Source organism: Barbus barbus, assembly GCF_936440315.1.
Source record: "Barbus barbus genome assembly, chromosome: 3".
Lineage (NCBI taxonomy): Eukaryota > Metazoa > Chordata > Actinopteri > Cypriniformes > Cyprinidae > Barbus > Barbus barbus.
The window spans coordinates 36,587,787-36,615,045 of record NC_136731.1 but is presented as its reverse complement, the minus strand read 5'-3'; the positions used below and the strand labels follow the sequence as shown (position 1 = coordinate 36,615,045).

The 27,259-nt window shown below is 37.1% G+C and overlaps 1 protein-coding gene across 1 annotated transcript; it reads left to right on the top strand.

Annotated features, from left to right (window-relative positions):
- Positions 1-1,834: 1,834 nt before the first annotated feature.
- LOC306851829 (ATP-citrate synthase-like) lies at positions 1,835-26,561 on the top strand. Its single transcript, XM_079388281.1, has 28 exons — positions 1,835-2,047; positions 7,243-7,421; positions 8,689-8,811; positions 9,599-9,661; positions 10,555-10,745; positions 12,893-12,972; positions 13,790-13,920; positions 14,789-14,907; positions 16,524-16,660; positions 17,478-17,539; positions 17,657-17,774; positions 17,857-18,011; positions 18,194-18,287; positions 19,836-19,977; positions 20,142-20,310; positions 20,441-20,545; positions 21,138-21,334; positions 21,437-21,518; positions 21,618-21,728; positions 21,854-21,981; positions 22,057-22,150; positions 22,250-22,404; positions 23,451-23,601; positions 23,686-23,829; positions 23,946-24,059; positions 24,733-24,815; positions 25,060-25,136; positions 25,212-26,561. The coding sequence occupies exons 2-28, from the start codon at positions 7,263-7,265 to the stop codon at positions 25,304-25,306; spliced, it is 3,279 nt and encodes a 1,092-aa protein (XP_079244407.1). The 5' UTR covers positions 1,835-2,047; positions 7,243-7,262; the 3' UTR covers positions 25,307-26,561.
- Positions 26,562-27,259: the final 698 nt, after the last annotated feature.

Sequence of the window (27,259 nt, the reverse complement as noted above, 5' to 3'; positions counted from 1 at the left end):
CTATAGCTTAAATGGCTCTGAATACACAACCTCTTAATTATTGACAGCATGAGTGCATATTCTCATTTAGTTCATAGTAAGTTTGCCAGTAGAGGGCGATTCTCTCCACTAAAAGCTCCTAGATTTAGTCATGCAGCTAGTGAGCCAGACAGGCAAGAATATGTTGTTATTGTCTTGATATAATTCTCCCACACATTTATCTCCCTCTGACATGCAATATTTAACTTGTATGGATGGAGGTGATCATTTCCCTAAACATGGTTGAGGTGGGTGTTTGAGGAAACACCATCTATGTCTGGATGGTGCGGCTTGGACACATCCTCAGTGGTGAACGATATATACACACACTAATATACAAGTGTGTGAATGAACAACTGTGCAGCCTTTGTAACTGAGATGCCATATTGAATATAACACTCATGAAAACCAGACTGTGAGGGGTAGACATGCAGACTTTACAATGTTATGCAAAATCATGTAATTTTCACACAAGATTTTTTTTCATCAGTTTAATCAGCATTTTGCTAAACAGCATTGCAATCCATTGGGCACAATCTACTTCTATCCCTCACAGACGCGTTTTCATTCCTGTCAAAAATAAAATATACCACTACCCTGACTAAGGTCTATGCCACGCTGGTAAACTTGTGTTTTCCAAACTGATTTATCAAGAGTCTTGCTTCTGCAAACACTGTTGACATCCAGTGATCAATGGTTATGTTTCTATTTAAAGCCTGTACTGTCTGTTCGGCAAATTCAAGTTGAGTCATGTCTCTTGGCCAGAGCCTTTCAAACCCATTAACTGATGCTGCTGTGGATAGAGGAGCCAAACAGTGCATTAGTGCAGCAATGCCCTTTGTAAAGGCCGATTCATTCACCTGAAAAGCTTTGATTTTATCTGACGTGGAGCATTACATATGAAGCTAATTCAATTTTAAATGAATCTTGTGCAAAAGAAAGGAATGTGCTGCCTGGGGAGCCTGGCTTTGTGAAAGCCTCTGCTGGATTTGGGTATACTGATTAATGATTCAGTGTTTGGTTAGCAAATATATTTTGTGAAAATAATAGTTGTTGTTTTGTTCAGTACTTGTTGCTAAGCCAGGCAAGTGATTATAAATTAAATACTCTAATTATTACATTATGAAGTGAGAAGACTGTGCATGCAGTATAAGTGCAATAGTTAGCAATGATTGCTTGACTAGCAAAATAGAAATGTGACCCTGGACCACAAAACCAGTCTTAAGTAGCACGGGAATTTTGTAGCAATAGCCAACAATACAATATATGGGTCAAAATGATACATTTTTCTTTTATGCCAAAAAATCATTAGGATAATAAGTAAAGAGCATGTTCTATGCATATATTTAGTAAATTTCCCACCGTAAATATATCAAAACCTTAGTTTTGATTAGTAATATGCATTGTTAAGAACTTCAACTTTTTTGCACCCAGATTTTCAAATAAATGTATCCAAATATTGCCCTATCCTAACAACCCATACATCAGTGGATTTATTCAGCTTTCAGATGATGTATAAATCTCAATTAAAAAAAAAAAAAAAGACCCTTATGATTGGTCTTGTGGTCCAGGGTTACAAACGATTGTGACAATTAATTTTAGAAATCGCCACTTTCAAAACAGTCCACATTGCACATTCGGGTCATTTTCCGTCCTTAATGGGGTTCATTGAGGCGCGTTGCTAAACGCCCGATACCGCAGCCTGATTGGCTGGACGAGGCAGAATTAGCCAATCAAGCCCTGGTCCGATGCATCGTTCACTGTTCGAGTGGGCGTGGCCTCGCATCACAGCGGATGGCGAGAGCCAATCAGAGACAGAAGAGATCAGCCAAGGCCATCGTCAGATGTCGGCGTAGAGAAAACAGGAAAGGCTGAACGCATAGTGAGTGAGGGAGCAGCCAGCTGTGTGTTTGGAGGAAAAAGTGTCTCCTGCAAACATATCTCGCCTGTCAACTCTCTCAGACAGACTCAGTGCACTAGGAACACCCAGAAAGAAGAAAACCTGCGGTCATTAAGAGTACATAGACCGGTAAGTGACTCAAAACCTCAGCCCACTAGTAATACAAACAGTGGATATTGAAAGCAGTCTCTTAGTTTTAGTGAAATAAAAGAAACAGAAAACCTTAAAGGTACAGCGACACAGCTCTTTTTGAGTGTATAGATCAGGGTGAGGAACTCTAGCGCAGCTTATCTGTATTTATTGTAATTTTGATCGTGAATATCAGTCATACACGACAGACCCGTACAGAGACAGGCTCTACTGGTCTTTTTACCTGTGATTTAAAAGAATGAATGACGTCGTTGACACCTTCACGTACACGGAAGTGCGAGGTGCATGTTATCTAATTCAAAAACAAAGCATTAAAACTAATGAATTAAATTCAGCTCATTTCCTTTAGTTAGAGTCTAGTCTGGAGACAAGATGTTTGTCATGAATAGCAGGCCTTTAAACCTATTCCTTAACTTTCTAGTATTTATTTTATATGGCTAATATTTTTAAAATTATTAGTATGTAATTAAATTGTGACCAGTATGATTTTTTTTTTTTTGCTTTTGCAAGTTGCTATAAATTAAATGTGGCACTTGTACACTGCTACTATTTTCATTAGTGAGTGAAAGCTATTCAATTAGTGACCATATTGCAGTTGTGACTAATCAATTAGTTACTTGTGCAGTATATACTAGTACTTATTCCCTTGCTACTAGTCACTATCCCAGTAGTACCAAGTAACTCTTGTTGTTTTAGTGACTAATAGTAAAGGGATTTGAATTTTGTAAATAATTACTAGTGACAGTGAGTCCCAAGTGCTTTACTTGCTAGTGATTAAAAGATAACAAGTACTAGTAAACATATCTAACATATGGATTAGTTTGACAGGAATAAATGTTTAAAAGGATTTCTGTAGTCAGGAATTTAAAGTAAATTAAAGTCAATCAGCTTTTGGGTGAGGCATTACATAAGCTTGAGCTTAAATAATGAAGATCCATCCATGCTTTAGATGAATAGAGATCAGTGAGGATAGAAATTAGATTTAATAACCGCTGTCATAAACATTGCAATTTTCTCTTTAGCGTTATTCAAATGTAACAGGTTTAATACACCTCTGAATCAGATAAATGTGTTGGGTTAGGAGTGTAATAAGATCAATATCTTTACTGTGAATCCTCCTCGCATCCTTCCGATGCGATGAATGATACCGCTGCTGTTTTGTGAGGGAGGGAAACGCAGTTATAAATCAGTTGCATCACTACTAGTGTCACGCACAACCCCTTAACCAGCTGTGCAGTGCAGTATGAGCGTGTCTGCATGCAACTGGCCAGCACTTACAGAAGCAGTATTACCATCGCCGTACCATTGTAAATGGGGTCAGATCAGGTCACTGGTAATTCTGTGTGCACTTGGATCAATACTAATAAAACTCTCTGCAGCGCTATCGGTAATATAAGAAAGTACATGACGCATCCGTTGCTGTAAATGACACTATCTACTGAATCTAGACATAAACTGCTAGTTTTTTCCCTCTTGCAAAAATATACCATTATAACCTTTGTTTCTGTCAATAGTTATTGTTCCAAAACAGTAATGAGTTAATATGGCATCTTTATCAGTCAGTGTAAGCTGTCAGAATTCTGGTGTAATTTCTCGTTTTGATTAAATTGGCTAATAGAAAGTTGCCGTTTTAGTGGCGAAGCATTGTTTATGTATGGTATTTTGCTTCATGCAGTGGTCACAGTACAATATTTTGTAAGCGATGTGAATGTCGACCTCAACTTACAGAAAAGGCTGGTATGTTGAAAAAAGTTAGCGTACAAAAGAAATTGCTAAATTTCATAAATAATTACAAACAACTGGGAAGTAACACGTTGAATTATGCATGAAATTTTGAAGTAGAAAGACTGAAGTAGTAGTTTCTTGCAATACATACTCCAATAATCTTTACTTTTTATTAACTTTGAAAATGTGTTTTTACAATGTATAAAAGCATTTTAAAGACCAGTTTTATGGTGTGAATTATGGAACCCCCTTTTTTTTTTTTTTTTAAAGTCGTGACGTATTGTCAAGTATGGTGACCCATACTCGAAATTGGTGCTCTGCGTTTAACCCATCCAAGTGCACACACACAGCAGTGAGTAGTGAACAAATGCACACACACACCGTGAACACACACCCGGAGCAGTGGGCAGCCATTTATGCTGCAGCGCCCGGGGAGCAATTGGGGGTTCGGTGCCTTGCTCAAGGGCACCTCAGTCGTGGTATTGAGGGTGGAGAGAGCGCTGTACATTCACTCCCCCCACCTACAATCCCTGCCGGCCGGGGACTCGAACCCGCAACCTTTCGATTACGAGTCCGACTCTCTAACCATTAGGCTTCCCCCTTGGACAGTCTGTTGATTTCACGGGTTGTATTGGTTTTCTGTGGTATTGTACTTATTTTCCATCACTGGCCTGTGAGTCCAATATGGCCAGTGCGATGACTCATCGCATCCTTCTGGCCGATGTTTGCAGTGATGCTGGATGTCAAATCTAGATGTACACTGGTGCAGCAATGTGTGAGTTAGGCATTGGGTGTGGTAAGATGTTGTGTTTTTGTTTTTCTTTGTCTTTATATCAGAACAATGCTAAATACAGAAGTCTTTGAATGCATTGTTTTCTTTTCAGTCTGTGCATTTACAGCACTAGTGAGTTGGGTGGGTGATGTGCTGGGGGTGGAGCGCTCCTCTCTCTTCATTAGTAAATTGCCAGGTCAAGGACTGAACTCTTCTACAGTAACTAAACACTCTGTTCTCCTCGCCACATGCACCCGCATTAATTCTGAGGAGCGCTGAATCAGTGAGACTATTTTCAATGTGCATAAAGAAGATAAAATGGCATTCTTTTCTATATAGGAGCATTTGTCTTTGCAGACAATTTTATCCACAAATCAATAAACATTTCTCAGGCCTTTTTTGGGATGTTTGTAAAAGGCAGTGATTTTAAATTTAAATGTTTAACAAAATGGTAAACTGGAAAAAAATTTAGGATATTTAGCAAATATCAGATTGAAAGAACTTTAAATAGTTTTTATTGTAATATACCCCCTGGTTTCACAGACAATGCTTAAGCTTAGTCCCAGACTAAAATGTAAGTCTGGGCTGTTTGAATTGAAATAAACTTGCAATGACTGGTCTTAAAATAAATCAGTGCCTTTTTGTCTCAAGATGCACCCCAGTAATGTTTTTTTTCTGAGCATGTTTATAAAAATGACTTCAATGTCCTAATTGAACTATGGCCTAATCCTGGCTTAGTCTAAGACCTGTCTATGAAACCAGGCCGTTGTTTTAAAATAGTTTAATCAACCTGCCATGAATATATAGCCATTGTTTCTGATATGGATGGATGGATGATTGAATGAATGAATGGATGGATGAATACATTTATTTTTAGGATGTTAGGTTTTTTTATGGCCGGTTTCACAGACAGGGTTTAGACTAAGCCAGGACTAGGCCTTAGTTTAATTAGGACATTTAAGTAGTTTTTATAAACATGCTTTGAAAAAAACATTACTGGTGTGCATCTAAAGACAAAACAAAGACACTGATATATTTTAAGATCAGTCAGGACAAGTTTCTTTCTGTTGAAACATCTCAGACTTACATTTTAGTCTAGGACTAGGTTTAAGCCTTGTTTGTGAAACCGGGGGAAAGATTTAAATTTGTTCTTTTTTTTTGTTCTTTTTTTTCATTTGTTAAAAAGCTAATTATAAGAGAAAAATATTACATACACTACTGTTCAAACATTAAGTCAATTATTATTATTATTTTTTGAAAGAACAGTCTTCAGTGTCACATGATCCTTCATAAATCCTAATATGCTGATTTTCTACTCAAGAAACATTTCTTATTTTTACCAATGTTGTAAACAGTTGCTTAATATTTTTGTGGAAACCGATACTTTTTTTAAAATGGGTTCTTTGTTTAAAAACGACATTAATGGAAATCATTGTTGTTATTTGAGTCATTGAATGCATTCTTACTAATTAAAAGTAGTAAATTCTTTCAACAACAAAAAGAAATCTTTTGAATGGTAATGCATTCATTCTTTGAATCATCGGTTCTTTATGTTGTCTGTGTTGTTTCAGCTTACACACAGTATGGTGTTGAATACAGACTGAGATGGTTCTTCTGGTCATTCTCTGCAGACTGGTTTACCTTGTCTTTTTTTAATCAAAGACGGGTTATGTTGACCCCACTGACAGCTTGGCACTCTCGTTGCACTGCACGTCCTGACAGGGTTCAGACAGGCGGTGGTATGCCATCTGAATGCCACCTCAGCCTGCCAGTCACAAATGCAGTCATGTATGAGAGATTTCCACTGAGTCACTGTTGATGGAGAGAATGGAAATAATAGCTTCTAGCTCAAATTGGTTTACTAATATTTGGTGAAATTGGTTATAAAGGCACCGTCTGTGCCTCATACTGTTCTGTCTGTCTGGATGGTTTTCTTTTGGTTTAAGAAAGCTCAGCTGAAGTTCATGATGTACCCTTCTATCATGTGTCAGTCAGACTGCAGGTGGATGTTGCTCTCGTGCACAGTACGAAGTCTAGGGCTAATCAAATCAGGGTGAGCATCAAGCCTATTTTTAGCTGACTTTCCTGATTCAGGGAAAGGTAAAGAGAGAGAAACCAGCAGATAAACAAAGAGAAATGTAATATAGCGAGAGAAAATGCATGGAAAATGGTGGTTTCTGAAAAATATTTGTGTCTGTGTCTTCAGCATGCTATTTATATGTAAGCATTGTGTAATTGAAATGTCTAGCAGGGGTGTTCGTTTCACACATCTGCTTCACTTCCTGGTCAGTTTCCTGGTTAATGCAGAATGGACGAAGTAACTTGGCTTCATGCATTTATTTTGTGTTTTACATTAAATGCATAATAAAAACTTTATACTGTTGTATACTCAAGGATATACACTTGTATACTGTTTTTCTTGTGCAAATGTCAATAACTTATAAATCTATCTACTTTTGAACCATGATAACAATGTCACAAATAATTTTTTTTACAAATTAAATTTATTTTGTGTATGCATGTATTTTTTTTATTGTCTTATTTAGCCTTTTTACTTTATTTAATGCACTGATCTGTTGCAGTTTTGTTTGTAAAGCATTTTAAAAGGTGCTGTTCATTTATTGGTCTCAAGTGACTGACTGATGGTTAAGGAGTTGCTGTGTGTCTTTCTCTGCAGTGCTTTAGTCATCGAGCACCATGTCAGCCAAAGCCATCTCTGAGCAGACGGGGAAGGAACTTCTTTACAAACACATTTGCACTACAGCCGCCGTGCAGAACCGCTTTCGCTATGCTAACGTAACGGTAGAAACCGACTGGAAGCGACTGGTTCAGGATCACCCCTGGCTTCTGACAGAGGTAAGACTGGAAATAGTGGATCTGGGGTCACATTTGGGCGTGAGGTGAAACTTCACCTGCCAAGTGATGCAACTCAGTGACAAAGATAATTAAAAAAAATAGTGCAGGTGGAATTTACACATTTACAAACTCTGTTGCAAAGTGGATCATTGTGTACTCTTGGCTAGTAATTGGTAACACTTGGTTTTAATCTCTATACAATGATTTACTTGTTTTCTACAGTAATTTTAAATCTTTGACTCTTCATGGGGGATATTAATGTGTTTTGTTTATTATGTATATTCTTTAATTGTGTTAATTACTTTTTATATATTCTGTATATTATGAATTTACTAAAATTATTCTTCAAATACAGTTGCATTTAATCATATTTATAAAATAGTTCCTAAAATATAAACAATCAGTATCAAATGGACATTTTTTTTATTATAATACACAAATACAATGTACTGTATATGTATGCATAGGTTTTAAATAGGTGTTTGTGACAAAGATTGTCATTTATTAGCAGAATAGTTTCTCTAAATTATTCATAATAATCCACTAGAAGCACTATTTTACTATTACCAGCAGTTTCAACCAGTCAGATTTATGAAGGGCAAATCTGCTGTGGGGAAAAGAAGTCATATAGAGAGATATTGAAGCTGTTGGATGGTGAGGATGGCATTCATTAGTATGCTGCTTGACTTGCACATCAATTAAGGGAGCTAAAGTGAGCGTAGCAGAATTTCTCAAATGACAGTACAGCGACAGTTTCTACTGAAAAAGCACTCTTAATCACCTTTATGGAGGAGCCAGAGGGTATAATGATATTAGATATGACTCATGTCTCTCTGTCCCCTCCCTTTATCTTTAGTCAGTGACTAGTCAGAGACCGTTATATAGAGACAGGCTTAATTAGGAAATCATGACATTTCTTTTGATCGCCCTCCTGGCTTCTGTTTGTGTTTCTAAACATGAGTAAGGAAGTACAGTTTTATTTAACACACAGTGAACTCCAAAAGCCTGAGACAACGTTCATTTAAACCTTTTGAGGATTTTTTTCAATTTTAAAACACAGAAAAGTTGAAGCGCAAATTCAGACCATTCTAGATCCCGTAGTCTGTTTTAAGTCATTTCAACCTTAGATTTTGTCACAGGTTGCCAACTCCTTAAATTCATGTTATTTTCCATTCATTGTTGTTTTTGCAGTAATACAATGGTTAACTTCATAAATTATAATCGGTGTGTGATTGATTATTTTGGTGTTTTTCATGTTTCTGTCCAGCGGTTGGTTGTGAAGCCAGATCAGCTGATCAAGCGGAGAGGAAAGCTGGGTCTGGTGGGTGTGAACCTGGATCTGGAGGGTGTGAAGGAATGGCTCAAAACCCGCCTTATGAAGGAGGCAATGGTGAGGACATCTACCCACACCGCCTCTTAACAATAGCTTCAGTTTCATTGCCATTATCCCTTTGGAAATGTGTAAAGTGCATTTGTTGTTAGCACATTTTCTGTTCTGCATGTTTGCAGTTTATGTAACCCAATATATGAAATGTCATGCCCCTGCATACAACGTTGCCTGAGGGCCAGAAGCATATTGCTGAGAGGAAGTCAGACATTACTTTTTTCTTCTCATAATATTTTTGTGTTTTGTTGTCTCATGCTGCACATTTTTTGTAGGTTATTTCTGCAAGTTCTCTCTCTGTCTTTGTTTTCTAGACTGGTCATAGTTCCTGTGGACTCTCCCGCTTTCAAGGGAGCGTTTCATTGTTTTCCCACCTTGTCATCTCTTTATTTTTCGCTCTCTCTCTTTGAAATGTCACCTCGCCTTCCTCTTTCTTTCTCACTGATTTATATCAACTGGCCTTTTGGCCTGCTGTTTTGACTGCAGCACAAATGAGATTGGTGTGTGTGCGTTTTTGGCTTGCGGCTCTGCTTGTCAAATCTTTCTCAGCGAGTCCCTGAACACTGAGGCCCAGTCACTGGTGCTGAACACAAGCCTTTAGACTGTATGAACACTTCTCTACCTCCTCCTTCCCATCTCTAGCCTGCTTTTCTTCTGCCTCTTACATAATTCCCTTTTCATTGTGTGTTTTTCATTAGGAGAAGCTTTTAGATTCAGACCAAAGGCAATTTCTGATGTTTAAACCTTACGGGTAAGCATAAGCTTTTAACATGAACATCTCTCTGTCTCTCAGGTGGGAAAGGCTAAAGGCATCCTCAAAAACTTCCTGATTGAGCCCTTCGTTGCCCACAAGCAGGTGAGCCCATCCAATAAATGCCATGTACTGTGTGCATGAATGAAATGGGTTATTTAATTGTGGCTAATAATAATAATAATAAAAATTTATAATAAAAGCTGCTGAATTATTGTAGTGTTATACGTCACAATTAAATAATTATGCATCTAACATCTTATTTTATTATTTTTCAAATTTGAATTATTAATAATTATAATAATAATAATAATAATAATTAGTGCTGTCAAACGATTAATCACATCCAAAATAAAAGTATTTGTTTACATAATATATGTATGTTTTCTGTGTATATTTATGTATTTATAAATACACACATGTATATATTTCAGAAAAAACATATTTTTATATATTAATATTAATTATATGAATATAAATATAGACATGTAAATGCATCTAAATATTTTCAAAATATATACTGTGTTTGTGTATTTATATATACATAATAAATATAAACACAACACATATTATTCAAACAAAAACTTTTAATTTGGATGATTAATCGTTTGACAGCACTAATAATAATAAGAGTAATATAGTATAATAAAAATGTATTTTAGATGCAATATTGTTAATAAAAATTCTGCAGCTATTATTATTATTATTATTATTAAATTCAATAAGTAAAATAATATAGCATGATAAAAATGTAATGTTAGATGCAAAATTATTGTTAAATGAATTAATATAATAAGAATAATTCTGCACCTATTTATTATTGTTATTATTATTAACAATTTTGCTGGTGAAATCCATTTTTATAGTAGGGGTTGTATTATTTACATGGTTGTAAAATGGTTATTATAATGTATGTTAATGGATTGCTATCCGAGATATGGCTAGAGCAAAAATGAGGAAGGGAGAGGTAACATTGCTGAATTGTGACTTTCCCTCAGGAGGAGGAGTTTTACGTGTGTATCTATGCCACACGTGAAGGAGATTACATGCTCTTCCATCATGAAGGGGGTGTGGATGTAGGAGATGTGGACTCGAAAGCCCTGAAACTCCTGGTGGGAGTAGATGAGAAGATCAGTGCGGACACAGTCAAGAGTCAGCTCCTCACACATGCCCCTGCCGATAAGAGAGAGTGAGTCAGACAATCAAAACAAATAAATAATTATTACATGTTGTTAAATATATGACCCTGGACCACAAATCCAGTCTTAAGTCGCTGGGGTATATTTGTAGCAATAGCCAAAAATACACTGTATGGGTCAAAATTATTTATTTTTCTTTTATGCCAAAAATCATTAGGACATTAAAGATCATGCTCCATGAAGATATTTTGTAAATGTCCTACTGTAAATATATCAAAACTTAATTTTTTATATGTAATATGCATTGCTAAGAACTTAATTTGGACAACTTTAAAGGCGATTTTCTCAATTTATTTTATTTAATTTTTTGCACCCTCAGATTCCAGATTTTCAAATAGTTGTATCTCAGCCAAATATTGTCCGATCCTAACAAACCATACGTCAAAGCTTATTTTATGCTCCTTTTATGCTATATGCTGATTCAACTTTCCTTGCCATATAACGACCACTCTAGGTGAATTATAAGCATAATTTAATTGCCTCAAAACCCTCTTGAGGGTCACTGCTGCATCCCCGTACATAAGATGCTGCAGGCAGTTCTTGGTCTTGCTACATATCGAGACAGGATAACAGTGAGCAAAAAAATGAGACTGAAGGAGAGGAAGGGAGGACAAACAAGCAAACAAGGTGCTCTCAGCTGTGCTGCCAGTAGTTGAAGGCACTTTGATCCATTACACAAATGAAATCTTTCCCCATTCCCGGTCTCCTCCCACCCCCCAGTATTATTCAATTCACGTCTATAAACCCTGTCTGTCTTTTTGATGGCACACATACACTGACATCTCGTTCTGGCTGGCCTTACCGTCTTGGCTGACATTGAGATTGACGGGGAGACAGGTTTGCCTGCACTGGCCAGTATCCACGCCTCTGTTTCTATTCATCCATCTCTTTTATTCTTCCTCTCCCTCTCTTATTCTCAGTCAGACACACACACCCACACCACATTTTTATGAAGACCGAAGCTTGAAAAACAACAAACTCCCTCTCACAAATATTGTGGCATAAAATATATTTTTTCCCTTCCTAGATCTCCATTTGTCATCTTTCACCGAGAGTATTTACTGATTTATTGTCATGCCACGAGTTCCTCCCTCTTCCTCCAGTGATTCAGTCTCACTGTCATTTCTCGTGTATAATTTGTGTTCTCCGGACTGTGGACCGTCACAGTTTATTTTTTTTATGTGGTGGATGACGGATGATTCTCTCACTTTCTCCTCCCTCACGTCTCCCTCTGTTTTCCCTCGTTACCTCAAACACCAGCTGTTCTGGCTCACACCAGTAACCACTTCTGTCGTTAAATCGAGTGTCGTTACTGTTCATAGTTCCGGTTTGTTTTGTATACAGTAGTACAGAAGCATCAGTTCATTCATTTTACTGTGCTTTTGATTAGAAATAATAAATGCAGCCTTTTTGAACATAAGACTTTTTTAAATGTTTTGGAAAGACTTTATAAACCCCAAACGTTTAACAAGTGTATATCTAAACATGTTTTAAACAAGTGGCAGTGGATAAAGAAAAATCTACTTAATCTTAACATCTCTAACAAGTCTGTTTTGTATTTCCAAAGTTTGTTCATTAATTTGTGTTTTAAATGAGTCATTAAACTGTCAAGTACAAATCCATATATGTGACCCTGGACCACAAAACCAGTCTTAAGTGTCAATGTTTCGATATTTAAATAAATAAGGTTTCCATTGATGTATGGTTTGTTAGGATAAATTAGGATAGGATATTTTGAGGGAATCAAAATATTGAGAAAATCACCTTTAAAGTTGCCCAAATGAAGTTCTTAGCAATGCATATTACTAATCAAAAATGAAGTTTTGATATATTTACAGTAGGAAATGTACAAAATATCTCCATGGAACATGAGCTTTACTTAATATCCTAATGAGTTTTGGCATAAAAGAAAAATCAAGAAATTTGACCCATACAATGTATTTTTGACTATTGCTACAAATATACCCCAGCGACTTGAGACTGGTTTTGTGGTCCAGGGTCACATATTTACTTTGTGTGAAGTCAGTGATGAGAAACTAAACTACTTAACTTGTGTCAGTTTATCATGTTCATAATATTTAATGTAACAATAATATTCTGTTAATGGTATATTACATAGAGATGTTTGTGTCTGCAGGATGTTGTCTAGTTTCCTGGTGGGCTTGTTTAACCTGTATGAAGACTTGTACTTTACATACTTGGAGATCAACCCTCTTGGTAAGTCACAAAATCAGCCCATCCCACCTCAGCTGATGTCTGTTATGGATGATGTTATTTGTCCACCCACACGGACAGTTCTTCCCAGTGTCTTGGCACTGTTGATTCGCTTTATGGAGACCAAAGACAAACCTCGTCCAGTTCTTTGCAAGGCAGTAAAAGTTCGACTCGCTCATTACTTTTAGATCACAGAACAAATCTTTTGACACTATTTGCTTATTTTCCCTCATAACTGAAGGCTGAACTCTGCTCCGACTCGGTGTCAAAATAACATCATAGAATGTTTTGAGGAAAGATTTAATTTGAGAAAATGAAGGCTAATTAATTAACATGGATGCTGTTTGATGGTGACTGGGGATGTTTCATAGGGCACTGATTAATAATCCCTGTGTGCCCTACGGCATCTGTTACTGTTTCTAACTTTCTTTTGATGTTCCTGTTTGTGTTTTGGGCTGTATAAATCACATTTTTATCATTTAACATATTCTCAGTCTATTAGAAAATACATTCGGTCTGCATGAGTTTCTCATAGTATTATAATTTTTTTTTAAACCTAAAAGCGCATAGTCATCCAACGGAATGCATGACTCAAGAATCATATATGCCAATAAGAATCAAAATATCGTAACACTTTGATGCATGAATCATCATGTGCAGCCCAACATTTCCACAGCACAACCCAAAGCATTTAGTAACTCTGAGATTTAAATGAAGGATTCAGTGGAAATATACATTTCATTATTGCCTAAGGCAGGCAAAGAAAGCAAAGTGACAAGTTGAAACTGAGATGAACAAACGTTCTCTTTCTCTCTGTCAGTGGTCACTAAGGATGGAGTGTATGTGCTGGACATGGCTGCTAAAATCGATGCCACAGCCGATTATTTGTGTAACGCCAAGTGGGGTGATGTGGAGTTTCCCCCTCCCTTCGGCAGAGAGGCCTACCCTGAGGTAACAACCAGAATCACATGTTGATGTGTATTTTGTTGGACAATATTGTATGTTTTCAGTGATACAGTGCCATCTAAGTATTAATTTGTAAGGGTTAATCTGTAAGCCCAACAAGGAACAGGAAGGAACTGCCTGCCTTTATCACTGTTTTGTTGATTCATCAGAGGACGCTCGTGCTTCTGTTTCTGCTGTTTGCTTACTTTCACTTCTTCTAAAGAATATGATTTAATAATTAATTAGAGACAGTCTTTCATAAATTATTCATTCAGCACACACAGACACTATTACAGTGAGTCGTGCAGAGAGAGAGATTGATGTGTCTTCTGTGCTGAGTCATTGTTGGCAGTGTGTTTTGAGGTAATGTTTTTCTGACAGAAAGCTGATTTAATTGTTCTCTCACACACACACACCAGTATACTAGCTGTTATACCAGACTGGTATAAAAGCAGGAATAAAATGAGAGTTGGTGTATTAATAAATAACCTATGGTACACTCTTTTGCCTTCTGTCAGATGTGCTGCTGTAATTGGTTGTTGGTCCATATGGGTTGGACAGGGAAGAGTGTTGGCTTCATTAAATATTTGGTCAACACACAGTCCACAAGCCATTTTGTGATGTTTCCGTTTTCTGCGTCTGCCCACCAGAAACTGTGTTTCTACTTCATTTATATGAATTATATTTCTCTTATTATGGCATTTTATTAGTAGATGAACTTGGTAAATAAAATCAAACAAGATTACAATGTCATTTGAACCCAACTTAGCTATATGGAAATTAAAAAATATTTTTTGGACATTAAACAGCAGATATTGTCTTTAGCCACTGATGTGAGGTACAGTACACAAACCTTTTCATAACATTCCTGTAGGAGGCATATATAGCGGATCTAGACGCTAAGAGTGGCGCCAGTCTCAAGCTGACTCTCCTGAACCCTCGCGGACGGATCTGGACTATGGTGGCAGGGGGCGGAGCTTCTGTCGTCTACAGGTACCTGTCACTCACGAGTTAGTCTAACTTACATATGATGTAATGTTAACTCTCAATGTTTACTGCTAAGGGATAGTTCACCCAGAAATGAAAATTACCCCTCGAGTTACTCACCCTGAAGGCATGCTCCTGAGTGTATATAATGTTCTTCTTTCAGATGACTACAATCAAAAAAATGTCCTGACTCCTCTAAACTTTATAATGGCATTGAATGGGGTTTAGGATTTTGAAGGCCAAAAAAGTGCATCCATCATCATAAAAAGTGCTCCATACAGCTACGGAAGCAGAGTTTCCATACTTCAGCAAAGGAAAACCCGTCGTCTCTTGGCTTATATCAAAATCCTGTCGTCATTTTTCTTTACAAATCCTTGTTTTGTACTTCTAATTCGTGACCGGTATTTCGTTTTGCTCTCTCGTCTGCGTTTCCGTATTTGTCACTTCTCACTGGAGCTGTGTCTACGTCATACGCTGAAGTGCCACTCTCTCGTGAACACTCGTATGACAAAGATTTTTTTTTTTTTTAAGTTTTAAATATGGATATTTTCTATGAAAGAAGGCCATTATCAACTCCCTGGAACTGTGTGGAGCACTTTTTATGATGGATGAATGCACTTTTTTTTTGGGCTTCAAAATCTTGACCTCCATTCACTGCCATTATAAAGCTTGGAAGAGCCATGCTATTGTCTAATGTAACTCTGATTGTATTTGTCTGAAAGATGAAAATCTCATATACCTAGGATGGCTTGAGGGTGAGTAAATCATGGAGTAATTTTCACTTTTGGGTAAACTTTCACTTTAAATTTGCAGGGATATTTCATCCACAAATAAAAGACCCTCATGTAATGTACCCTCATGTCATTCCAAATCTGTAGGACTTTATTTCTTCTGCAGAACACAGACGATACTTTGAGAAATGTTTCAACTGTTTTGTCCATACAGTGAAAGTCAGTGGCATCCAAAGCAACACTGGACTTCATTGACTTGGACTGTTTGGACAAAAACACTAAGACATTATTCAAAAGATCTTTTGTGCTCCACAGAAAGTCAGTCAGTCATCCAGATTTGTAACAACATAAGGGTGAATCAATGTCTGAATTTTCATTTCTAAATGAAATCCTAAATCTTAAGAGTAGCTTGTAATATGAAATGTATAGTAAGAGACAGTTTGAAGGAAGATGGTGGTGTAATGAGCAGAAGAGAGATGAAGCAGATACCTGTAAGAGCCCGACTCTGAGAGCTAAATGACATTACCCATCCAAGCTTGATAACGGTTATCTAGAGGTTTATCTTTCACTGCTGCATCTGTCCTTCTCTGTGATGGAGGGAGGAGATTGAGCGAGAGAAAGCGTTGTGAGACTAATTAGGATGTGTATGTGCTGTCCTCTTGAGAGTAGAGCAGAGGATCAAGAAACCAAATGTTTTCCTCTTTAATGCCCGTAAACAAACAGACAAATAACCCGTGAACAAATAAAACAGATGCTAGATCTACTGAATAATATTGACTTTATTTCCTGTGTTTCCTAATGTTGGAGTTTCATTAGGATTTCAGTCATATATATTTCTGACATAAGCGCAAATAGTTTAACATACAGTATTGTATTTTTCCTCACTCATAGTGACACAATCTGTGATCTGGGCGGCGTCAATGAGCTGGCCAATTACGGAGAGTATTCAGGTGCTCCGAGTGAGCAACAAACATACGACTATGCCAAGACCATCCTTTCCCTCATGACCCGTGAGAAGCACCCTGATGGTATGTCCACCACAGTCGTGAAATCCAACTTTCTTAATTACTCTTTCACCCTAAATGATTTAGATTTTTTTTATTTAATTTTTTTTGCAATCCTTGTCCAAATGTCAGGGGGTTTTCTTAATGTGTAAAATCTTTTACACTTCATCATGAAATACTAGGGGGAAAATAATTAAAGTTGTTCATTTTAAATCATTTAATTTTGGGGATGTTTGTCCCAGACCCAGATTTTTTTAATACTGTCCTTGTATAAGAAATTTATATTGATATAAACAAGTTCAGAAAAATTATTTTTTACTTTGTCATATTAAAAGAAATATTATAAATAATATATTTATTATATTTTTAATAAAAAATATCAATATTATAATACTAAAATTTGTTTATTATTATTACATTAAGAAGTATTTATTCGCATCAATACTGCTGTGATTACCAAACTATTTTAATTTAGAAACTTTTTTTTTTTTATTATTCAGTTACTAGACTGGTAGCTAACTTTTGTTGACAATCTCAAGCCTTAACCATTTGTTTTTCTTTTTTTTTCAACCAGAAAGTGAAAGATGTCATGACTGTAATGTACTGTAGGATGATTTTTGATGTACTGTGTGTGGTAAAATCTACTGATGGTTTAATCAAGGCTATGATCATATTCCATGGCGTGTGATAAATGTTACCTGAAAGATTTTGCATGTTGAAGTTGTTAAAATTTGATTTGAAAACTTTAAGTAGGCAGAAGCACTCCTAACTGAAGAATCACTGCTTTATGTATGTTGTATCTGTGGTATCTAATGTGTCACTGTTCTTTTCTGTTGTGTAGGTAAAGTCCTGATCATTGGAGGCAGCATTGCCAACTTCACTAACGTAGCGGCAACATTCAAGGTTAGATCATAGAGGCCCTTATGCTGTGCATGTGTGCCATCTATCTGCATTAGCACAGGACGATATTTTGTAACGCACACCCTTTAAGTATTTTTTGGCTGTTTTGTATGTCATCAGGGTATCGTCAGAGCTATCAAAGATTACCAGAACCCTCTGAAAGAGCATGAAGTCACTATATTTGTCCGTCGTGGCGGCCCGAATTACCAGGAAGGTTTAAGAGTGATGGGGGAAGTTGGTGAGTTTGTGCATGTGTACATAAAGGCAAAGCTTCGAGACTTGATCTCATGTTCATGTCTTTTGTGTGTGTGTGTGTGCAGGAAAGACCACCGGTATCCCCATTCATGTTTTTGGCACTGAAACCCACATGACCGCCATTGTTGGAATGGCGCTAGGTCACCGGCCAATCGACACACAGCCTCAAGTTGCTGCCCACACTGCTAACTTCCTTCTCAACACTAGCGGTGGTACCACAGTGAGTCTTTGTGTCTGTGTCTAAGTGTGCTTGCATTAAAAACCCCTCACAGCCTCAAGCATGCCATTAGATGATCCAGGGCTTTCAGTGAAGTTTCTTATTGAGTCTTTCTCCACTGCTTTTAGAGTGTCACTATAAAGACTGACTAAATTTCTTAGTACTGCTCTCTCTCTTGCTCCCAGACTCCCGCCTCCTCCAGATCGGCCTCTTTCTCTGAGGTCAAAACTGGAGCAGAAAACTCATCGGCTCAAAAGACTCGTGCTGGACTTCCTCCAGGTTGGTGCAAATGGGATCACACTCCCACAAGCAGACAATAATCACAGTAATGGAATAGATTCATGGTAGGCTGCTGCGCCTCCTACAGGCCTTGCTGCAGGTGACTGAATAGTAGTTTGACCAATAGCGTGTAGGCATTGTACATAATCATGGCATGAGAGCGTTTCTCAAGGGCACCTCAGTTGTGGTATTGAGTGTGGAGAGAGCGCTGTACATTCAGTGGGATCTACAGAAAACAGTCAAAGCAATGCAAACACACGAACATAAAATGTATGAGGACTGTAGAGAGCATGTCAATGGGAAAGCGAAGCCAAAACCTGGACACTATCCACCTTTTTCAACGCAGAAGTAGAAAGCTTATGGGCAAGACTTCCAGTTCATTAGCCGCTATAGGGAAATAATGAGAAGAAAAACAATGTGCAGTAAACGGTAAAACTGTTTGTGTGTTCATAGTTAAGATAATGCATTAAAATAATATAGTAAGACACACCAATTTTCAATATCAAGCAGCAAAACAAACTGTTTTGTACAGCTAAAAATAGCTGGAGGCGGATGAGACCGGAAGCTAGACCCATAAAAATAACAAATGGCCCCTCCCATTTATACAGGAAGAAAATGTGGATGGGCAGTTAAGAAATCCTGGCCAAGGCATGTTGGGGAAACTTATAGTCATGGTCACCCTAGATAATAAAATGGTTTATTCTGATTCTCACTTCTAATGAATGGGTCACCTTCAAAGCCATTGTAAATACCTCTGTATGGCAGCCATGACATATTACTAAACATTCAAATATTTATTGAATGTATTGTTTTTGTTTTTTGTCGCAGTGCGTTCTGTTAATTTCTACAATTAATTTCTGTATTTTACAATTAAGTCCAGTGGCTTCTGGCTTATAAAATCTGGATGGCACAATCCTTCAAGTGAGGCTTATAAGTAGTAAAGTCTCAGGCCTTTAAAGGGCTCTGTCCTTTGTTGAATTAATTTTCAAGCCCTGTTTAGATGAATTCAATATTATATAGCCTATATTATGCATATAATCTGAGTTCTGCTTAAATGGTATTTTCTCATAAAATTTAGTTGATAACAAGAAATGCAAAAATTTGAGGTAACACTTTATTTTAAAGTGTCCTTGTTGCACGTTACGTGCTTACTATTATAATAACAGCAAATTATGCATAATTACGTGCAAGTAAACCAAAAATTACATGCTAGTAACCCATGGAAGAAAAACCCTAATCCTAACTCTAACCATATAGTAGGTACAAGTAGTTAATTAATATTACTCAAATATAATTACACTATAACAAGGACACCCTAAAAAAAAGTGTAACCGAATTTGGCAACACATTGTTTTTGCAAGGTTAATTACAATGTACTAAAAGTATTCCTTTCATGAATATATATCCAAAAACACAGCCAGCTGAGACTGACTTCAACATGTTTGTCTTCTTGTACTCTTGTAGAAAGAAACATACTGTAATGGTGTTTTTTTTCCTCCTTTCCTCCCTCTGTTGTTTCTCTTTGTCCTTCTGTCTTTATCTCTGTAGCCAAAAGCACCACTCTGTTCAGTGACCACACCAAGGCTATAGTGTGGGGGATGCAGACGCGTGCAGTGCAGGGTATGCTGGACTTTGATTATGTGTGCTCTCGTCAGGAGCCGTCAGTAGCAGCCATGGTTTACCCCTTCACGTGAGTCTTATCTTGCATTTCAAACCCTAGTATGGGACAGTTGTCATTTATAGAGTGATGAACTTTAATTCTTCTGTGGTATTAATCTCAGTTTTCCCTAGATTGACTGTCCCTACATCACGCATATGCATATTTAATTCTTGCATTATTTTTACTCGAATCAGTGGAGACCATAAGCAGAAGTTTTATTGGGGTCATAAGGAGATCCTGCTGCCGGTCTATAAGAACATGGCTGATGCAATGAAGAAACATCCAGAAGTAGATGTGCTCATCAGTTTTGCCTCCCTGCGCTCTGCCTACGACAGCACCATAGAGACCATGCAGTACCCACAGGTCTGAGATCAGCATCAGCTCACTCTATATGTTCATCTGACTCTACAATGCTGTGAACTATTCCTGAAACGTTTAGAAATCAATTTGGTCTGCTTGTTCATCTGTTCATGTGTTTTTTTTCTATATGCAGATCAGCACTATAGCGATCATAGCTGAGGGTATTCCAGAGGCTTTGACTCGTAAGATCATCAAGATGGCAGAGGAGAAGGGAGTCACTATCATTGGTCCTGCAACGGTATGACTCTTGGATAATTGTATGTGTAGCTGTGTGTATACTTGGAGGACAAATTGTTTGGAATAATGGTAGGTGTGTGTGCCCTCTACAGGCCAATGATAAGAGACCCCCATTAAAAAAAAGCAATTATTATACAAAATAATTAAATATTATATTTACTGTATATAATATTATTGTATTTTACAATTTTAATATTCATATTAATACTAATCATAGAATATTAATATATTATAATATTATTATTAATATACTATTAATTCATCATTAAATAACTTAATGTTATATTCCACTTTATATACATTGGAGAATTAAGAAAATGTAAAAAATTAAGAAAAACTATTAATTCTACAGTGCATATAAAATTATTATAATTACTATTAACATTTGTTATATAAAACTAAAAATAGATTTTATGTATAATGGAACTGTGTGTGCACGTATGTGTGTTATATTTTAATTTTTTTTTATTAGTTATTCAAAGCATGCAAAATTATATTATGCATTAATGTTATTAATTGTTGTCATATATAAATTAGATTTTATTTTTATAATTAACTAAATTAAGTCTGTGGTGTTTGTGGATGTGTTGTAGGTCGGCGGTATTAAACCAGGCTGTTTCAAGATCGGTAATACGGGAGGGATGCTGGATAACATCCTGGCATCTAAGCTGTACAGGCCGGGCAGTGTGGCCTACGTCTCCCGCTCTGGTGGAATGTCCAACGAGCTCAATAACATCATCTCACGCACTACAGATGGAGTTTATGAAGGAGTTGCCATCGGAGGAGACCGGTGTGTGTTCAAGTCAACGTCTCTTTAAGGCTACATATGGTTTGATGCATTATAAACAATTGGCGTGTGAGTTTAAACCTGCGGGGTATGTCCTTCCTGCAGGTATCCAGGCTCTGTGTTCATGGATCACGTGTTGCGGTATCAGGACACACCCGGAGTCAAAATGATCGTTGTGCTCGGAGAGGTGAATGCCCATTTGTGACGTTTACAATCACTATAAAATTCACAATACAAAAAAAAAAAAAAATCGCATTACACTCATGGGTCTTCTCTTTGCTTATAGATTGGAGGAGATGAAGAATACAAGATTTGCAAAGGCATCAAAGAGGGCAGGATCACCAAACCTGTGGTCTGCTGGTGCATTGGAACCTGCGCCACCCTGTTCTCATCTGAGGTCCGCAAGCGGTTGCATTGCTTATAATGTGTCCAAAAGACTTATTTAAGCAACTAATATGAGTTTAACCGGTTTCAAATGCTAATAGATGAATATATTGATTGTATCCTGCTTTTTGTGTTTAGGTCCAGTTTGGCCACGCCGGAGCTTGTGCTAACCAGGCATCAGAGACTGCAGTGGCTAAGAATAAATCTCTGGAAGAGGCAGGAGCCTTTGTGCCCAAGAGCTTCGATGAGCTGGGCGACGCCATCAAGTATGTCGTCTTTGTGTACTTGCAAATTTAACATCTTAACCTGGCCATCAGTAACCACATATGTGTATCCTGTAGATCCGTGTATGATAATCTAGTAGCCAAGGGTGTGATTGTGCCTGCTAAAGAGGTTCCTCCACCCACAGTACCAATGGATTACTCGTGGGCACGAGTGAGTATGAACTACATATGTTTTGAAGACAAATACTCATTAAAGTCTTGTCTGGTGGTTAAGCATCATAAGCATCTCTCTCTCTCTCTCTCTCTCTAGGAGTTGGGTCTGATTCGTAAACCGGCGTCATTCATGACGAGTATCTGTGATGAGAGAGGACAGGAGCTCATTTATGCAGGCATGCCCATTACTGAGGTCTTTAAGTCCGAGATCGGGCTGGGCGGCACCCTTGGCCTGCTCTGGTTCCAGAGGAGGTACGTGACACTGTTTGTTTAGTAGTAGTAATACTGTAGTTATATAAGGCTGTCAGTTTAACGCGCTACCTTAATTAGTTATGAAAAAGTAACCCTATTAAAATATTTTAATGCAGTTAACGCACTGGCCCCGCCCCAGACCTGTACTTCATCTTACATTTCATACAGTTGCCCATTAACAAATATGATGCAGGGCAACAACTCTATAAATACAGTTATGCCCTAAATTTCAAGATATCCCCAAGATATGATTTTGGGGCAATATGCTCCTGTATGAGTTTTTGACTCCTATTTATATCATATAATGAATCAGCTGTTTGAACAAATCCAATGAATTAATGACTCGTAAAGATAGTTAGCGCCACCTGCTGGCAGTTTTAGAGTATTTCATTTTTTTTTTAAAGTGGAAAAAAATTCAATTGCCATCATTTACTCAAACCTGAATGATTTACTTTCTTTTGTGGAACACAAGTTTTTTGAAAACTGTTGGTTACCAATGACTTCCATTGCATGAACAACAACAACAAAAAAGTTTCTCAAATTATCTTCTTTTATGTTCCATAGTTAGGCTGTTTATGTTATTGTAGTTAGGCTGTTATAGCCTAAACGTTTGTGTAATAAATTTTGTTAAATCAAATAAATATTTCTTTCTAAAGCTACTGTTTGTAATGTCTACATAAAGTTATTTTTGTGTTAAATGAGAAAGTATTAAGTAATCTTTTGGGGGTATTTTCACAGACAAATGTGAAACATCAAATAAATAATTAAATAAAAAATTTTAATCGACTAACAGCCCTAATTTTTTATTATTAATATTACTAATTATAATAATTCAATATATAAAGATTTTATTTTCTATATAATTTTATAAGTTATGTTGTTATTAAGTATGGGATTGGGCTGGGTGGCACCCTCAACTGCTCGGGTTCCAGAGGACATGTGTTTCTGTCTTCATGTTTTGAAAACTGCTGCTGTTATAAAAAATCTGCTTTAACCTATATTATTCAGTCTTTCATAATTTTTACGTAATTTGTGTGTTTCTGCAGGCTTCCGCGCTATGCCTGTCAGTTCATCGAGATGTGTCTGATGGTGACGGCGGATCACGGCCCTGCTGTTTCTGGAGCTCATAACACCATAGTGTGTGCGCGTGCTGGCAAAGACCTGATCTCCAGCCTGACCTCAGGACTGCTCACCATCGTATGAAAACTACAGACTTGCTCGCATACAATCCGTGTAGCACCAGAAGAGCAGAGTTTCATAACTGTCTCTATTTGTGTTTAGGGGGACCGTTTTGGAGGTGCCCTGGACGCAGCTGCTAAGCAGTTCAGCAAGGCGTTCGACAGTGGCATGCTGCCTATGGAATTTGTCAACAAAATGAAGAAAGATGGCAAACTCATTATGGGCATCGGACACAGGGTGAAATCGGTGAGTGCTAAAACACACAAAAATTGAAAGTGTTCAAAAACGTGTTAAATATTGTAATTTCACACTGCTTCTCACAGATTGTTCTGCTGGCTTTACTGATTGATTAATTTTTTCAGATCAATAATCCTGACATGCGGGTACAGATCCTCAAAGACTTTGTGAAACAGCATTTCCCTGCCACACAGCTGCTGGACTATGCTCTGGAGGTGGAGAAGATCACCACCTCAAAGGTACAAACACTTGCCTGTGCCTTGGGTCCCATTTACACCTGGTATTAACATTGTAACTGAACCCAGTGAGAAATCTGCACTGTAAAATCTTTCTCCATATCATTACAATTTCTGATTGCATTGATTCCTAGTGAAATGACAAAATTTGCCATACAACCATATATATATGTGACTGCAGCTTCAAAAGGAAAATAAGAAAAACAGAACATCTTCAGTATGCTGTATGCAGTGAGACAGATGTGTTTGCTAAAAGCAACAGCTATGAATAAATGTCAATGAATACATTTAGATAATCTTAATTTAATGTAGTAATTGAACATTGTTTGTGGCTAGATGAAAATTCAAGTATAGTGTTTTTTTAGTAACACTTTATTATAGGGACCAATTCTTGCTATGTACTAGTTGCTTATTAGCATCCCTAATTGCCTATTATTAACATATTGGCTGTTTATTAGCACATATAAAGCACATATTCTGCATGATCATATTCAACATCCCTAATCCTACCTAAACTTAACAGCCACCTTACTAACTATTAATAAACCGCAAATTAGGAGTTTGAGGCGAAAGCCATAGTTAACGGTTTGTTAATATCAAGAATAGGACATTAAAATAAAGTGTGACCCTTGTTTTTGTTTTTTTGGAAATCTCATAAAATGTCTCTCTTTATCAGAAACCAAACCTTATCCTGAATGTTGATGGTTTCATTGGAGTGGCATTTGTGGACCTGCTGAGAAACTGTGGCGGCTTCACTCGGTGAGTAAAACTTTTTTTTTATTATTTATATTTATATTTGATTTCAGTTAGCTGCCAAGACAACATTTCTGTTTTTTCCTGTCTAATATTTATATTTTACTTTATTTCAGCTATATTTCAATTAATGAAAATTCTTTTCAATAGTTAACAATACCTAAAACACTGCCGAAGTTGAGTGTTCACGTAAATGCTAGTAAAAATAACACTGATCTCTCAAACACTTGTCTGTCGTGCTCTTGTACAGCGATGAGGCAGATGAGTTTGTGGAGATCGGCGCACTGAATGGAATCTTTGTTTTGGGACGCAGCATGGGATTCATAGGTATGTGTGTGTGATATCTATCTCTGACGTGTCTGTTATGAAAATGTTATTAAAACAATCTTCTCTTTTGTGCAGGTCATTATCTGGACCAGAAGCGGCTGAAGCAGGGTCTGTACCGCCATCCTTGGGATGATATTTCTTATGTACTTCCAGAACACATGACCATGTAATGACAGAATCCAGATCTCACTGAACCAGTGTGCTGTGGAAGCAAAAGAGGTTTTTATGTGTGTATATGCACTCCTCCAAATGTGAGTGTTGGCGTGTCTCTTTTCTCCCTGTTTTAGTGTTTGTGATCTTGTGTAAAAGTGAGGGTTTACTCTTCTGCTATAAACTGTAATTGTAACTTGTCAATAACCTAGATACCTGTATTGAGTCATTTGAAAACTGTGAAAACATCCTAACACATTCCATATTTCTGTAGTAAACCTCTGATGTATATCTAAAACACGTAAATCTGCTTGTCATGTCAGTGTGTCTACAAAAGGGAAATTAGATTAGAAACTAAAATGCCTGGTTTCTGGAAACTTCTCAGTGTCATTTTTCAAGTAACCATAAACTGAACTTTTGAAGAAGCACTTCAAGAATGTCATTGTCAGACTAATCTGCCCTGATAGCTAGGCTGTGATTTTTGAATGTTATTTTGAGTTGTATCTTGTCAGTAGTGACATCTATCGTTAACACAGTGCAATAATCCACTGCTCTTTGTGTGTGTTTATAAGTCTTAATCATCTTCAATGTCAGATGAACTAATTTGCTGGACACAAAGTTGCTATTTTTATCAACTAATATATACAGATCAAACAAGTATTTTGGCCACCGATGTTATTTGTAAATGTGCAGCGTGCCATACAGTTCACAATGTTTACAGTCCAGCTGTAAGAAGAACAGATGAAGTTCAGTGTCTGATATTTGCTTAAATTATCTGGTTAAAAATAAAATTCAATCTTTTTAATTCAATCCATCCTCAGCTGTGATGACCATTAAACTGGATTAAAGCAGATTGTGTTGTTGAGGTGGGTGTGGGTGTCTTTCTGTGTGTGTGTTTTAAAGAATAATGGCTCCATGATGGTTGGTGATAATATGGTATTGTGTTAAACCGCAAACTTTAAAGAAATACTCACTAGATGGAAGTGTGCAAACGCGCAAATGCTGAAGCTCAGGCTTTGGAGAAAGGGTCCACAATTTTGGAGGAGCGTCTCGCTGAAGATCCCACAAGATCCAGGGGGCGTGGTTTGATCCAGATCCAACTCCTCCCACCTTATATTTCCCTAAACCTACCCATGTCCATCCCCTGATCCCTAAACCCACCCCATCTCCACCCCTAACCCTACCAATATGATGTCACACTTGGATGTGGGCGAGGTTAGATGTCCACCGCAGGATTTGCAATTTTCCCAGATCTCCGGTGCTGATTGAAATACCAGAAGGAAAAAAAAAAAAAAAACGCTGAAAATTTTACAGGTAAATAATACTGGATTTATTTATTTAGAAGTCTTCCGTATATCTTGTCGAAATGTAACCATTAATCATTAATACATATACATTTTTTTAAACTTTTGTTTCATTATTTTATTATAAAACAAAATCCTATTTATTTTAAAAAAATTTCCCAGCGTGTACTGATACCAAACTATGATTATAGGTTAAATATTAGATTTGCACATATTTGTAAACGTCATTTTAAATGATCTTTCTTCACTATTCTTTTCTGACTATCTCCACAGCACACAGCATCTCACCAGCTACCAGCGAGAAGCCATTTATTTCAGGTAATTCTTCTGCCTAACATTCTGATTCTGCTTGAGACCTATGTTTTGGGTTTACAAGTTGGCCTACATATTAGTAACTAATAAGGTCCAAACGTGTACCTTTTGACCTTTAACTTACAGGACACTCTCAGGAAAAAGGTACCCTTTCAAATGGTGATATAATGTTAAATTATGACACTATGTAATTATGACATTCTTAATTTAAGGCGCACTTACAGTCCGTGCCTTAAATTAGGAATATCATAATTATGTTGTCTTAAGTCCTATTAGACTCATTTAGGGGGTAATAAAATGCCTGCTGTAGGTTTGCTGTAAAACCTTTCAAGGTGTTGTTGAGCAGGAGATGAACAG